Source organism: Pyxicephalus adspersus, chromosome 1 (genome assembly GCF_032062135.1).
Source record: "Pyxicephalus adspersus chromosome 1, UCB_Pads_2.0, whole genome shotgun sequence".
Classification (NCBI taxonomy): domain Eukaryota; kingdom Metazoa; phylum Chordata; class Amphibia; order Anura; family Pyxicephalidae; genus Pyxicephalus; species Pyxicephalus adspersus.
Window position 1 is genome coordinate 151,396,963 of NC_092858.1, and position 16,886 is coordinate 151,413,848.

General features: G+C 37.6%; 1 protein-coding gene across 4 annotated transcripts in view; it reads right to left on the reverse strand.

Moving 5' to 3' along the window:
- GLRA2 (glycine receptor alpha 2) overlaps positions 1-16,886 on the reverse strand; it is a 111,382-nt gene that overhangs the window by 14,377 nt on the left and 80,119 nt on the right. For 2 of the 4 annotated variants that reach the window (XM_072431450.1, XM_072431470.1), the window contains exon 9: positions 12,139-12,252. The exons of the other annotated variants lie outside the window; for them this stretch is intronic. In XM_072431450.1, coding sequence (XP_072287551.1) covers positions 12,139-12,252 — 114 coding nt within the window. The remainder of the gene's footprint in view (positions 1-12,138; positions 12,253-16,886) is intronic. 4 annotated transcript variants of the gene reach the window in all.

A 16,886-nucleotide genomic window follows, 5' to 3' on the forward strand; every position in this document is an offset into this window, starting at 1 on the left:
AAACATCACTGATATCTATAATTGCAAGCCTTTGCCCTTTTATCTAAACTAAACTAAAATATTTTAGCTGGAGATTTAATACATATGACCTGTTAACTGAAAGCCAGATCTGACCTTCCAATATTTCATTGCTCATACTCTACATCTAGCCTCAATAGCAAATATCAAAACAGCAATATTGTAGCAGGCTGGGTGTAGAAGGCCAGAGCTGGGAAATTTGTCTGTATTTGAATGACACAATACACTGTGATTTCAGGTTCCTGAGTGCTATACATGAGATTTAGGCAGTATGGAGAATCCAAACTAAAGGGCACATTTATATTGCAATATATGGTCTAACCATAGCTTAAAAAGAAACTAAATGTACTAACAGCTTCACTTTCTTTATGAATGGGGGGAGAACAAGAGCTCAGCCACTTAGCCTTTCCAAGTTATGTGACTGGCCTCTGTCTATCATGGAGGGATCCCTGTAGCATTTTGCAGTATACACATCCAACAATTTAGAAAAGAATCAAAAATTGTATGCCCAGTATACATAAGACATTGTGTTGCCTACTGCTCCTGCACTACATTTTATGTTTGCCCTTTAGGTTATATTCAGAAGTTATGGTGTGGTTATTACTTCCTTATCCCAGTGTTGCCTTGGGGAAGACTCCAAATGTAGTTTCACCCACAACAGCCTAATAGAGAATAAATGGAGATGGCAATGAGCAGTACTACTCTCTACTGCCCACTGTCCAATCTACAATCACTGGTTCTCTAAGAACACGCATTGTGATGCAAGCAGCCAAATGGCTGGCTGTGGGGAGCCGCTCCGCATTGCTTGCTCCTGCCGTAGGTCTGCACCTGCTGTTCCTTTAACCTTGATTAAACATCTTCTTAAACTACATTTACATTTAGTATCAAAGTAAATGACTTAATAATCCAAGTGTTTATAAGTGTGGCGGGTTCTTCTTTAATAGAGTATTACAAGCTGATACTTTAAATGTTGCTACAAGGCAGCGAAGGGAATTTTTGTGTTTTGTGTTGATCCCGACAGTTATTGAACGCGTGCACAACAGAAGACTGCTAATCTATTTCATCTTCATGTTTCCAGACTGCCTGCTCGGTGTCTGGCCACTAAGTGAAAACCCAATATCAAAACCTCTGCCAAGGATGGTGTTTGTCCAAATCCTCATAATGATGAACAGGCTGACAATAATTTCTTTACAGCCTAAACAATCTGGACTGTGGATTCGGGAACATGCAACATTTAATGAGCACTGAATAATATTTCAATATTAGTTGTTCTCCTTCCTACAAGCAATGGTACCACAGTCTCCTTATTAAGAATCAGCGGAGTCATTTTGTTAAAATTAATTTTGCTGTAAAATTACAGCTTTCACCAAGGCGGAAACTTTCAATTTTAATATCTAATCTGCTTTGCTTATAAGAAAAAATAATTTTTGAACCAAAGCTCCAGTCAAAATCAACAAGGCTAAATTGAATAGTGGATTAAAAGATAAAGTAAGAATAAGCTTTTGCAGAAATATTCTCCTTCATCACTCTTATTTCCCCCAAATACTTTTTTTTACTGCCTCAGTCTGATTGACAGCATTTTTCAATCCACCTAGACCTGCCCCAGCTTGTGAATGGACATGGAAAGAAGTAGCAGCATTGTGATGCTTTCTCTAACTATCAGAACATGCAGCTAAGAGCACACTGATTGGTTCCTCGTCTTCCTTTCTCATCCTGCTTTCCAGCCCTGCTGTACAGTGACAATGCGAGGCGGATATTAAGTCAAATTTACGACTTGCTTGGATTTTGAAAATACATTTATTGATATATTATTAACTATAGAGCTTTGTTCGTTTTTTATATTTTCTATCTTCCTGTGATGGAATGGTAATACATTTAATGTTTCTATATTTGGGCTTATTTAAGATAATACTTTGGTATTTTGGTTTATATTTGTATTTAGGATTCAGAAGGAACAAAGCTTGTGGCCCCCTAATAGTGACTTCCACCAGTGAACAGAAAACAAAGGGTTTGATTTACTAAAGGAGTTTATGTTGTTTGCTATGCAAAGTAAATATTTACTCTTATAGGGAAATTTGGGTTTAAAAACATGTATTTAAAATAATTTAGTTAATTTATTTACTACTCTTTGTATTATTGTTTTGCATTTTTGTATATTTGATCTTTTGTGTACTATCATTTTTTATTCAACATTTTTCATTGTCTTTTTTTTTTTTTTCTTTGAGGAAAGAAAATAGTTTTTTGTACAAGAACATGTCCAGGGCAGTTGAAATAAATTTTCCTAGTTCACTTTTATTTTCTTAGTTCAGTTTATCACACATTTATGACTTTCATTGTGACTCTCATTTCGTTTATGACTCTCATTGTAAAATATACATTACGGTATTAGAATAAATGTGTAGTTATGAACTGTGCAATTGAAATGTGTTAGTATTGTTTTCTTTTAAAATTGCTGCCCAGTGTGGTTAAAGTGGCCTAATCCTTAAAGAAATTCAATGGTATTTCCATCTCTGATCCCATGAAATGCAGTAAAACACAGTATTACCAGGACTCTGAACACAGAAGATAATAAAGGAATTGCTGAATTTTCTGTTTAGGAATGGCAGTCATGTTTTGGCTTTAATAGTATTGCTAACCTAGACCAAGTAGGATAACACTTTTCTAATACTTGTTTATAGCATGCTTTTCTGGTTCTGTAAACTTAAACTAGACAAAACGAGAGAAATAAAATTCTTTAGGGGACCTCCCCAATGCCTTCCCCTGTCCTTTTCTCATGGCAGACCAACTATAAATCCCAACTAAACTCAAACATGAGTAAGGAGAACTCTAATAACAATCAGGCTGATACCTGAATGCAATTGTGTTTTTGGTTTCACTGGGCTTTAGGTATTTTTCACTGAGACAAAGGTAAGTTGCAATTCCATTACTTGTTACCAGGCTGTTATGTTAAGTCTTATCTTTGGAACATGTATGCAAATCTGAAACTTCTTTTTTTTTTTAAAGATTGACCTTTATTTCTTTAAGCAAAGGTTTCTTTTATTAGTTTGTATCTAACTTTGCTAAGGTTACATTTGTAAAGTTGGATAAATTGCAGTGCTCAGTTTTATAATGGTTCAAAATTACACATCTACGGTATAACAATATCCTGATTTCAGATTCTTTGAATTACTTATTTAGACAAAAGGGAACAGAAACACATTTGAAAAGAATTGTCTTTGTTTCATCTTCAGCTGTCTTCAATACACTGCAAGGTATAATATTTAACCTGAATCCATCCATCTCTCAGCTCATAAAGCCAAAGCGCTGCTAACCATTTTTATGAGTTATAACAGAAATGAGAGATTTCCTCTAGAAATCCAGGATGTTATATAACTTTGCAAGGTGGGTTTTGTTTAAAAAGTTCTATGTATTAAAATAATGGCCAGTGATAGCAAGGATCAGATTACCAAATAAAGAATGGGCATTTCAGATGTTGAGGAAACTTTAACAAATATAACTCAGTCAGGGGAATGCCATGATAAATAAAAATTGCAAATGTTAAAAAGTGACCTTTGGTCAGCCATTGGTTTTTTTAAAATTGCTATGGTATATTTTTGATAGGACACATCAATTACTTATGTTTCTGAATCCTGGGTCCCTCATACTGCATCTTGGTACATTATTCTGCATTTTCCATTCAAGTCAATTGTGATAGAATATTTAAAAACTAAAGTGTAAACTGCTTTTCAACATGTCCCAGGCATTATGCATTATTGTATGCACTGCAGTGACAATGGAGACTTGTAATAAGCAAGGCATCTCCGAGTCTTGACCTTAATTCCCATGACACTTATGTTTTTGTTAGTGATTACTATTCAATGTGCGAATAGCAACTCTTTTCCCTGACTGCCCATCTTCCAGTGTTGTTGATGCAGCCTGTGCTTTGCAACAACCAGAGAACAACTCCCCTGAGATCATGTACAATTGCTGATATTTTTTTCCTGTGTTGGGAGAAGTCAATTGAGCAAATTCTCAATTGGCCAATGGCTACAATGTCCTTCCCATACTAATGAGCAATACCACAACAGAGAACTGGTTCTACTATTGGCTTTGTTAGCACAGACTATAGAAGCATGTTCAACCCTGGTCACTCAATGCTGGAGGAAGAGCATGTAGACAGGAAGGGGTTTTTAGGGGGTTGGATGGGATCACCAGCACTGAGATGCAAAAATAACCAAGAAAAACCAATGCAATGCAAAAATAACATGGGAAATGTTTATGGTATACAGTACTTCAGCAAAGTAAATGTCAGCTGATTACTAAGGGTCTTAGAGTAAAGATCCAATAGTACTCCTATGGTATCCATTGAATGTAAAAGCTTTATAGTTGTAAACATCAACATAATGATTTCTGATAAAGTTCTGCCTGAGAACTGTTGTCACACTTACACTCTTCCTCACTAAAGTGCAGGCACCTTTCTCCTGCACATGCGATAAGTACTGACCTTGGGCGTGCCTCCTCTCCCAAGTTTTATCAGTTTCGCCTATATTGCCAGCCAATCAGGAAACAGCCTCCTAATCATCCCTGGCTATTTAGCAAGCTCACACATACCACTGAGCATTTGTGCAACGCGTCAACACTAGTGCTGAACCCCTTTGCTCTGCTGAGCATTTCCTCAACAGCTGCTGTTTAAGTCCGTGCTCTCCCTGTCCTCCTCCTGTCCAGCTCCTGTGTTAACCTTTAATTGACCGGTCTGGTGTTTTCCTGCCTGTTACCTTGTGCTGTTCCAGTGTTCCTTTGCGTCTGCAGTATCCCTGTGTATTCCAATTCACCTGTGCCTCCTGTCGCTTACAGTGTCTCCTGTGTTCCTTGTGTCTGCAGTGGCCCCTGTGTCACTGGTGTCTACTAGATCCCTAGTATTTGACCTCTGGCTTATGACATGAACTCTCTTGCTTGCTGCCTACATCGACTCTGACCTTTCTTGACTATTCTTCTGCTTAGTGATCTGGTACGGTGTATCTTCCTGCCCACCCTGGTGTGCCCAAGGGCTGCAACCTGGCAGTAACCACCACTAGAGGCTCTGGAGAATACCTGGTTACTGCTTAGACTCTGCGCCTTGGCCCTTCTCAGGGCTCACACCATTTCTGTACAATCAGTAGTGCCCCCTAGTGGCCCTGTCTCCCCAAGTGTGACAATGGCTAAGGGCAATATGGATAATTACCTTTTTTCTGTATTTTTACTTAGTTTAGAACTAAATGCCATGCACAAAAACTATAAATATATTACGCATAAATATATAACTTCAAGACTATAAATCTGTTTTGAGAACACCAAATGTCTTTGGAAGGCCAGTAAAACTTTGTAAAATTACCATTATATTAAGAACATATTTAGCATATTTCAAGGTCCTGTCACTTTCACCTGTACAACATCTTCAAAATCAACATACACACTCCTATCATCTCTCGTCTGGACTACTGTAACCTCCTCCTCCCTGGTATTCCATTAACCCGACTCTCTCCTCTACGATCTATTATGAATGCTGTTGCCAGACTTATCCATCCTTCCCACCGCTCCCCTTCTGTTGCCTCTTCATTGGCTTCTATTTCACCTTAGAATCAAATTCAAGCTTTTGTGCTTTGCCTTCTAATCCCTCCACAGTTCTTGTCTCACTTACCATTCTAAACTAATAGAAAAATACACCCTTAGCTGCTCTCTTCGCTCCTCCAATGACCTACTAATGACTTCCTTGCTCATAACCTCCAAGTTCTTTTCTAGAATTGTCCTGAATCTCTAGAATGGTCTTCCTTGTCCAATTCGGCTTGCTCTTACTTTCTGCTCCTTTAAAAGAACACTCAAAACCCATCTTTTGAAACTAGCCTACCAGTTTTCTTCTGTCTCTTAAAACCCTCAATACTTCCCACCAATCCATATTCCTCTTCCTATTGATACTTCCCCCACCTCTTGGATTGTAAGCTCTTTGGGGCAGGGTCCCCTTCTCCTCCTGTGTCACTGTCTGTATCTGTCTGTCATTTGCAACCCCTATTTCATGTACAGCGCTGCGTAATATGTTGGCACTATAAAACCACTGTTTATTATTATTATTATTATTATTAATAATAATATTAGTAATAATAATTATCACTGCACTTTACATAGCTTGGACAGAGAGAGAGCTGCGAAAAGGGCCCAGCAGCTTTACAGGATTCTTGCAGAAAACTAGAGAAGGGGGCAGATACATGACCAATTACCCTTCTCAAGGAGAGGAAGCTTTATTACAGGAAGCTTTAGCACAAAGTTTAACATGGAACTGCTTCACATACTTGGAGGAATTTGAGAAGATTGACCCTCACCCCCTTACTTTCCCTTTGGCCCCCATGCTTGTGTGGCTATCACCAAGAAACATAGACAACAATAAAAATATACTCCAGTTTTTTTTAATTCTTAAAACCCTACAACATTTTATTTTATTGGTATCTGTGTCCCTGGTGGACAGATTTCCGATAATGACACGTCTTAACTAACGAGGGAAAATCTGTCCAGTAGAGACTCAGATGGCAAAAACAGTTTGACAGAGCCTCTGATTACTATATGGAAAAATAAATGCTAAATTGTGAATGGATTTGAGCTTTAAAAGTACATCACCCTTTAAAAAATAGTATTTACATCACTTAATTTCTAAACTTCATAAACTGTAGAGTAGTATTCTAGTGGAGTACTGTAGAAAAGCTTTACCGTTTACTTTTTCCTTAGATGGACGTTAACAAAATCTGAGATTCAAGGGCTCAGCAGTACTACAAGAGTTATAAATAATTAAGTGTACACAGACAAAGTGTGCCTTTGATTAATTTTTTCTTGACAGAAAGCCAATTTCCAAAAATCTCCCTAAAACACCTCGGACTTCTGCTGTGTTGCTGGCTATTTTTACATTGCACATCCTGTGCCTGCTGCTTGACTTCTTGATAAACCCTCCATATTTTGTGTTAATATTGTATGAGCAGTAATATGAGAAAATAAAGCAGAAATCCATTATTTGATTAATGTGCTCTGTAGCAGTCATTGGATCTTAATTGCATCCCGTGTCAGTGATATCACAGCTCAACAGTCTGACTGGCCTCTCTCCATTTAATTGAAAAGAAGGAAAGACTGAGAATCAAAAACAATTCATTTATTATCACTAGATAAGGTCATGAGAAGTGTTTTGGGACTCTATGAAAACTTGGCTAAATCTTTTCAGGGCATACAGTTGCAAATATTTTCTATACATATTCTATATATATTTTCTATTTTTCTATACAGAATGGAGTGAAATTGCTGGACTGAGACCTGTAAAGAACACAATTCAGAGTTTGGGTTTTCCACATCCTTTTTTTGCATGTCCAGTTGTGTTATAGAAAGGTTGAACATAACTAGTATTGATTAGGCAGGCACAGGTTTGAGAATTTGGCTCAAAATTTAGTAAACCTAAACTTTGAGCATGTCCTGATTGAAGTCTTTGGGGGGGGATGAAGGCTGAATGTCTATTTTTTAAAAAAAACTTTTGTCAAACAAAGGTAATGGTAAGACTTGCCACTGCCATGGTGAAACGGTGGACCAAAGCCAAAAAAACAAGATACTGCATGGAGAAGACTTTTAGATGTGGCAATAAATAGATGCTTTCAAGCTGTAAACTGTACATAATGTTATAGAGCAGGGTACTAATTTTATGACTTCACTAAAATCCACATTATAGCAGGGTATAGCACCATATATGCTCACAAAATGACTGCTGTGAGAGCTTTCTTTTTTATTAGTGAGGTGGCTGGGTTATCCAAGCTTGTGCCTTGGTGACTAAATTGCTAAAGATTGTCTTCGGGAAGTGAAGAAGAAGGTAGATAGTGGCACCCTGTGATGAGCAAGTAGTCCTAGATTTGGTTATATGGATTGTTCCTAAATCCTGGCACAAACTAGCAAACTTGTCAGTCAATAAATTAGGCTTTATTCCTAATCGCAAATTCCTGGACTCTGCCTCAAACCCAGATATGATTTTACCCTCATTCCCAAACATGACCATGGCCTATAGTTGAACATCTTTCAGAATTGTTGCCAACAACCTGAATTTTCTTACGTACAGCTACCCCTAAATGATCGCTTAAACCTTAGACTATATTGTTGATAAAAATATAAATCTTTCCCTACTATGAAAATACATTATTACATGAGAGATGTAAATACTTATCAACTGACATAGATTGTTTTTAGATTATGTTCAATTCACTTGTATAGGATAAACATAAGTAATTTCTATTGGTTTGCTGGGAGCAATATATTTAAACTGCATTTACTAGATTACATCCTTTAATACCCCCGGTGACCTGTTCTGTTTTCACTGTACAAAGCTATCATATATCACCGACTCCATATGTAAATCAATTGTTACTCCTGGGAATCCATTTTCATAATTCAAGTGTTTAAATTTTATTATCTAAGGCTGATAAAATCACAGTATAGCCTGTTCTCAAGTACTGGATAAAGATATTAGGGAAAGATAGGACATGAGGGCACATTATTATATGTCACCTAGCTTGCTAGAAAGAGCCTATGCTAAATTGTAGACTGATAGAAAACAAGCCTTTACTGAGCACAATATTGGCATTCTGGCGTTCGTGTTGGTGTTCTGTCTTTAACCAAGCAACTGGCATTTTAAGAAGAATTGGCTACCTACATACCTTTCACAGTATACTTTCTAATATTGGGTAGTAAAGGAAACACTGTTGATAAAAATAAACTTATACAAGAAAGCAGAATGAACTGACCTGTTCTGCAATAAAAAACATCAAAAGCCTCTATTTGTGACCTTTCAGGCATTTTAAAGAGAGGTTGTCATGCTAAATATCATAAAAGAATCATAGCTGACCTCTTCTTCCAGCCTTACTTTTCTTCTTCCACACTTGTAGAAAGCCCTCTACTGTCATAAAAACATAGCCCTATTTCCTTAAAAACGTCACCTTCCAGACAAGAAGCATTCAAAGCTGTCCTTATCCCATTCTCTCTGATGGGCCACAAGTATTGTGAAGCCTTCTCCCACTGATATGTGCTGTCCATGGCTGTCCCCCTCCAGCTATTTGCTTTCCTTTTAATTTGCCATCAGTCTCAGTGTTGTGTGGGCATTACTCATTTATTATTTTCTGGCTGTATGCTTGCTAGGGACAGCCTATATATTTCTATAACACAATTATATACAGGTAGTCCCAGAATTAAGGACATCTGACATATGGACAACTCCTAGATACCAACAGGGCTTCCCTGCTGTTCTCGTGCAAGAAGGAGGCTTGATAGAGGGGAAGGGGCGGTTAACACAAACAAAGCTGAGACTGAGCTCTTTTGCAACATCTTGCAACTCTTCAATGACCAAGACAAACTCTGCACTTGTTTCTTTTTGCATATCAAGGCACAGCTTGCTCCAGAAGTTAATGAATGTCTAGCCTCCATAAAGTTTTTTTTTTTGCTTTGTTTGTGATTAATTTACAGTGTGGAGAGTATTTGGCATACAGCATAACTGATACCACGCTGCCTAATAATATGTTGAGACAAACATCTCTCCTAATTGCATTTATTAAAATAATGTACCTGTTCCGACTTACATACAAATTCAACTTAAGAACAACCCTACATTTCCTATCTCGTATGTAACCTAGTGACTACCTGTATAAAGATATATTAAAGCCCTCCGAAACTAGGGAAGATCATGGGAGAACCTGGGTGATTCAACAAATTTGGATTTCTGGATTTCTTGAACTCATTTGCAAGTAGTTGGCAAATCCTGGACCAGATCCACTGAAGATATCCTGGATCACCGAGGTTCTCTCAAGAGCTTTAATAAATCAGACCGACTGTATTTCTTTTTAGAGTTTATATGATGTCACTTAATCCCTTAACCAGTTCTGTTTATAAATGTTACTTTCTTCAGTATACCACTCATTCTGCTTGCCACCACCAGTAAAGAATCACTTTAAGGATGACTAAAAAAGTTTTCTTAAAGGAAACCTTTCTGAACAGTTTCTGAATATGTTTCAATCAATGGCTATCCTTTTTGTTCATGGAATTAAGGCAAAATTTTAGGCACAAATGAATACTTAACTCACCAAGTCCTGGGAGTTTTACAGTTTTTCTCCCCCCCTTCCAGTCCCAGTGTTGTAAGGGCTTGTTCAGACAGAACAGCAATTNAGGGACAGCCTATATATTTCTATAACACAATTATATACAGGTAGTCCCAGAATTAAGGACATCTGACATATGGACAACTCCTAGATACCAACAGGGCTTCCCTGCTGTTCTCGTGCAAGAAGGAGGCTTGATAGAGGGGAAGGGGCAGTTAACACAAACAAAGCTGAGACTGAGCTCTTTTGCAACATCTTGCAACTCTTCAATGACCAAGACAAACTCTGCACTTGTTTCTTTTTGCATATCAAGGCACAGCTTGCTCCAGAAGTTAATGAATGTCTAGACTCCATAAAGTTTTTTTTTTTGCTTTGTTTGTGATTAATTTACAGTGTGGAGAGTATTTGGCATACAGCATAACTGATACCACGCTGCCTAATAATATGTTGAGACAAACATCTCTCCTAATTGCATTTATTAAAATAATGTACCTGTTCCGACTTACATACAAATTCAACTTAAGAACAACCCTACATTTCCTATCTCGTATGTAACCTAGTGACTACCTGTATAAAGATATATTAAAGCCCTCCGAAACTAGGGAAGATCATGGGAGAACCTGGGTGATTCAACAAATTTGGATTTCTGGATTTCTTGAACTCATTTGCTATTAGTTGGCAAATCCTGGACCAGATCCACTGAAGATATCCTGGATCACCGAGGTTCTCTCAAGAGCTTTAATAAATCAGACCGACTGTATTTCTTTTTAGAGTTTATATGATGTCACTTAATCCCTTAACCAGTTCTGTTTATAAATGTTACTTTCTTCAGTATACCACTCATTCTGCTTGCCACCACCAGTAAAGAATCACTTTAAGGATGACTAAAAAAGTTTTCTTAAAGGAAACCTTTCTGAACAGTTTCTGAATATGTTTCAATCAATGGCTATCCTTTTTGTTCATGGAATTAAGGCAAAATTTTAGGCAAATAGCTAAATGCACAAATAAATACTTAACTCACCAAGTCCTGGGAGTTTTACAGTTTTTCTCCCCCCCTTCCAGTCCCAGTGTTGTAAGGGCTTGTTCAGACAGAACAGCAATTCCCTTGCGACTAAACCAGCATTTAAATATTTTATAGCAAGTGGCACCAGCCAGTACTGAATCTCTCATTGCCTCCCCTATCTATTTCATTGATGTATAGTGAGGAAGCAGTAACTGCACAGCAACCTCCCTGCCAGTCTGACCTAGCCCTGATAGAGAGGAAGGCAAGAGGCTGACAGTAAATCCAATTCAGGTTCTTACTCTATTTGCATTTTTAACATAATGATACATTGATATGACAACTTGCATAAATTGTTTTTTCCATTGTACAGGAAGGTCAGTTTTACAATTCACAAAAATAAATGCCCTTTGAAAGCTCACTAATCCATGAAAGGCCACGGTGGAGTGGCCTTGGCTGTAGTGTAGCATTTGATCAAATAATCCACAGTGTCTATTATGTAAATATTTTTTTCAACTTTTACTACTTTGTTTCAATAAAAGATCCTAGTATTAAAGTATAACTAAAGGCAACACACTCTTTTAAAATGTGTATAGAGTGGTAAGGTAATAATTGATGCATGTACCTTTTTAAGGACATTCCTTTTCTAAATGTCCTGATCACAAAGGAATGAATGAATGAGTGCAAATCAGTAGAATTGAAATGTCTAAGAGGCGATTTCCCTTACATTGGAGAGATATCCTCTCCCTACCCCTGATAACACTACAAAAGAGGAAGAGTAAGGAAATCCCTTATTATTACTAATATGGCAAAAACGACAGCAGTTATAGTCCAGCCTTACTTACTGTATCCAAAATTAAGGTAAATGTTTCAGCTTTCAGTATACTTTAAGAGATGTATGTTGTTAATATTATATACTTTTTATGCTATAAGTAAAATATTGGTAAATATTTTGGTTTCTATTTTTCCCTCCCTTTATTGTTATTCTTATAGCTTTTTTACCCTTAAGCTTGGGTTGTAGATTTGATTCAAAGTTCCGTATGCTGAGGAATCTGTACTCCGCAATCCATTCATGCGCCGTACGGACTCCACGCTTTCATTCTCAACAAGCACAGTCTGTCCACAGATTGTCATAACAGATAAAGGCAGCAGGAATGGAAGAACAGCAAAATGAATAAACAAAAAAAAGCACAAAACATGCAAAAATCAATAACAGAATATATACTTTAAAACAGAGCAATGATTAAAACAGAACACAATACAAGCACAAATTAAACATGCAAATTACACAATAATGCAGCAAAATAGAATAAATCATAATAAATAATAATACCTTATGAAAGCTCAGACAAAGCTATTTGGGAATTACTAAATGGTAATTGATTACTTGCAAAGCATTCTTAGGATGCGTTTCACAGCATTACTTGACAAACATGGCAAAACTACAGCATACCCACCAATCCCCTATATCTGGAATATTAAAACCACATCTATTGTCAGACTTTATTTGGGTAAAGAGAGCATAGTTATAGTTTATTGCAACTTTGGGATTAGTCTATTATATAACAGCAACAGTATTATAGCTGAATGAAATTTTATGCATATTCTTCCAGGTAATATAAGAAAGGGCTTTGTGTCCCTGTTACATTTAATCAATGCATGTGTTCGTGTTAAAACTATTTTTTTTACATATGGACAAGAGTTTGTGGCCTGAATGCCTGAGTGCCAGGTTAACAGTGGCCTACAACTTCCTGTTTTATTAATTCCCATACAATTGGAGGCAGGTACAACATACCATACCTGTCCTGCTAAAATATGGCAAATAAATTACAACTATAAATTGACAACATTTGCCATTGATTTTGCCCAGGAAAAAGTGGGAAAGAGAAAATTAGTGTAGTTATGGGTGACTTTTAAAGGTACATTGTGCTTTAACTCACTCCTGAGAATTTAGAATTTTTTTTTTGGTAAACTTTTTACATTTCATTTTTTACTACTAAAGTATTTTTTTCTTGGTGCACACCAAGTTCAAACTACAAAGTCAGGGTTGTTGATAGCAGTGCCCCATGTCAAAAGATAAGGTCAAATTTGAAGAAACTGGTAATTTGGCATCTAAAATCAGTTGGTCATCCCCAAATACAACAACATAAACATCCTCTTCTTTTATAGAAATTGTTAGAAATGCATTTACAACAAAAATGCAGTTTAGAGAAAATATCAATAGGTTCCTGATGTCCTACCCTACATTGTCAGATGCAATCAGCACATGCAGTACTTCTGTTCTGACTTTGCCAACAAGTGTAGTTTGCATGCTGTGGGTACTGCAACAAGTTCACCAGTTAGGCTCTGATCAGCACCTGCTGATGCCAAGTCTTCCTTTGAATAGTTGTTTTTAGAGGTTAAGGTTAGCAACATGATTACTGCCTATGGAAATAAACTGTTTATTTAATGTTCTAGAACAGAAAAATGTATTCCCAGCAGGGCTAGTATGAAAAGGGCATTGTATATTGTCTGCTTAACTTCCAAAGAATTTATATTTCAGTTTCTTCTTCTTCTTTAGCTAAATCAAATGTCAATTCACCAATGGCAAATACAGTTTAGAGACAATTTGCTATACAAATAACAATCGTGGCAAAAAGTGTAAACAGTTAAAGAAAATGTGACTGGAGCCCACAGTTTTGTTTCAAAGCCAATCAAAGACTAGATCATATCCTCAAATAGAGTAAATTTGACTATAAACATTAGTGAAAGGTGGGGCTTGTGTAAAGGTTGTCCCATAATATCCCTTAGGTTATTTGGTTATTTAATCTCTAAAAAAGTACTCTGGTCACCTAAGTTTATATATTTTTTGTAGAGGACAGTTTTGGCCATTGGTCATTTTGTTCATTTGGGTCCATCTTAGATATTGGATTGTTCCCTGGTTTGGCAAAAAAAACAAACAGAATGAATGTCATCCAATGTCTATACCTACAAAGCACAGTATGTTTATTGGAACATGGCCCCTTTTTAAAAGGTATATACTTGTCCTGGATTCTTCCCACAGCACTAAGACAAACATGGTATCAGAATCATTATAGCAAGATCTCGGGAATGATCATCCCAAATCCCATCATAGGATGCTCCTGCTTTTGATTGTTCCCCGTATATTTTATTGAAAAGATAATGATGTTACTGTCATGCACGGAGAGACCGGGCCACTAGGGGGCCATGGCGGTGGTGCAAGCCCTGGGAAGGGCCAAGATACAGAATCTAAGCTGTAACCAGGTTTTATCCAGAGCCTCTGATGGTGAGGATGTTGTGCTGCTGGTTACGGCCAGGTTGCGGTCCTTGGGCACACCGAGGTGGGCAAGCACGGTACCAAATCACCAGGCAGGAGGATAGTCAGAGAAAGCCAGGGTTGAGACAGGCAGCAAGCAAGAGAGGTCAGGTCACAAGCCTTGGGTCAATTGCCAGGGATCCAAGAGACAGACACCAGTGACACAGGTGTCACTGCGGGCACAGGGAACACAGAAGTCACTGGAAATAGCAGGAGGCACAGGAGAAGCAGGGATATCCACAGGCAGACAGGAACAGCACAGGAAAGTTGGCTGGGAACCAACAGACTGGACAACGGGGGGGGTTAACACAGTAGCTGGACACAGGAAACACTGAATTAAGCAGCAGGTGTACAGGAACTAGTTCACAGAACTAGGGAGCCCGGCACTAGTAAGACTTGTTGCACCAACACAGAATGGAGTCTGTGAGCTAGCTAAACCAGGGCTGGTTTAGAGGCTACTTTCTGATTGGCCAGCACCATGGATGGAGTCGATAAAGCCTGGAAACAGAGGCACGCCCAGCATCAGAACTGCCCGCATGCGCAGGAGAGAGATGCCTGTGTTTTAGGAGGAACAGGTAAGTGTGACAGTTACCCTTTGAAGTATGGAAAATTGGAGTTAAATATTTATTTTTCATCATAGGTATTTTTTTTTTGTACCAGCGATAAAAGAAAAATATTCCTGAGATATTGGGCCAGATTTATTAAAGCTCTTCAAGGCTGGAGAGGATACCAGTAAAGCTGGGTGATCCAGCAAACCTAGAAAAGATTTCTTCAAAGTCATTAGCTTTTTGCTAGCAAATGTTTTCACTAGACTAGATCTATTCCAGGTTTGCTGGATCACCCACCTTCACTGATGAAAGTGTATTCTCTCCAGCTTTGGAGAGCTTTAATAAATTAGGCCCAATGAGTGAACCTCGCTTCCTGCAACTTCCAAGGTCAGTTCTAAGGAATATTCAACAAGGTTCACCAATGTTTCTATGCTCCCATTGCTTCCTTGTAATGTATATGTTATGTAATGACTTTCTAAACTTCAGAATGATCTGCAATCACATTATTTGAGGAAGAGAAGCACAGCATTCACAATTACCAAGCTTCATAGTAGTCTTCTACAAACTAATAGGTACGTGCTAACTGCACATTTACCCGAGTGCAGAAATATCTTGCAGCAGCTTAGGAAGACCGTTTAATCTTTTTGCAGCACGCCTTTTATCCATTTAATCATCACTTGCTGTACTCATGTTCGCTATCCTACTCCTTTGTAAACACAATTGTCTGCATGACCCCGTGCCTCCAGGAGGGTACAAGCTTTCACACAATTAACTTAATATAAAATTATAAGACATTATGTCAACAAGGCTCTCACCAGCATGTTATTTATTTGTTTAAATGAAAGCATGCATAATAAAATATATCAAGCCATAGATGTGTTGTAGAAAATTACAGCCCTGTACAAAACTATTTTACCAGCAGAACATATTTAGTATTCAGCTCATGCTCTCATTTTTCTGTTCAAGATTTATAAGATTGCTAAGTCTTATATCTTTTAAATTCACTTATTTTTGTTCTCAGCTACCTAGATTTCTACTGTGAAAGTATTAAAGGAATAAATTGTTTGGTAAAATAGAAGATAACATAGGGCATTTGTGAACATTGACAAAACTTAAAAAGAAAGGCTATGGATAAACTCTTCAATCCATAACAGTCATCTTTCATTTCTAGAGTGCCCCAGGAGCCCCTTTCTACCATGTGAACCCAAGGTTGGAAGAGGTTTATAGGGACTGACAATAAACAAAGTAAACTGCCTTTAAGGTATGATTGTGAGCATGCCCAGGTCCTGAAAACAGATTGCACCTATTTAATAAGTTCCCTTTGTAAATAAACACAATTCGTGTCTTGGCACCTTACAGTTTGTGTGCTACAGTCCCCGACGCTTTATATATAATTTACAGTACGTATAGACACACTTTAATAAAAATTATTTTATATATTCTTTATACTTTGAGATCTTTTTCATGTTTAGCGATGAACAAGTGTTAAGATCTGTGTGCATACTGTACAGATTGTACACAATCACAGTTGGTACTAAACACAGTTTTGTTTTACTTTTCGATAGTTTAAAAATAATGGAAATACCTTTTAATATTATTATATTATTATAGATATTTATATCTATTTTATTACATTTTTACTACAGACCAAACAGATGAGATTTAGTCTCCAAATGACCAAATCCCAAGGCTGCAGGACTCTAAAGCTACGTACACACGCCCAATGGTTCTCGTCCTATAATTGGCTCAGGGCCGATATCAGACGAGAATCTGGCGTGTGTACAGTGCCCGTCGTCCATCGTCCGAACAACCGTCCTGGCGGATCCACGGAAAATGGACAACAAACAATCCTTATGCAAGGGAAGGGGGAGAGGGCGCAGCAGGGT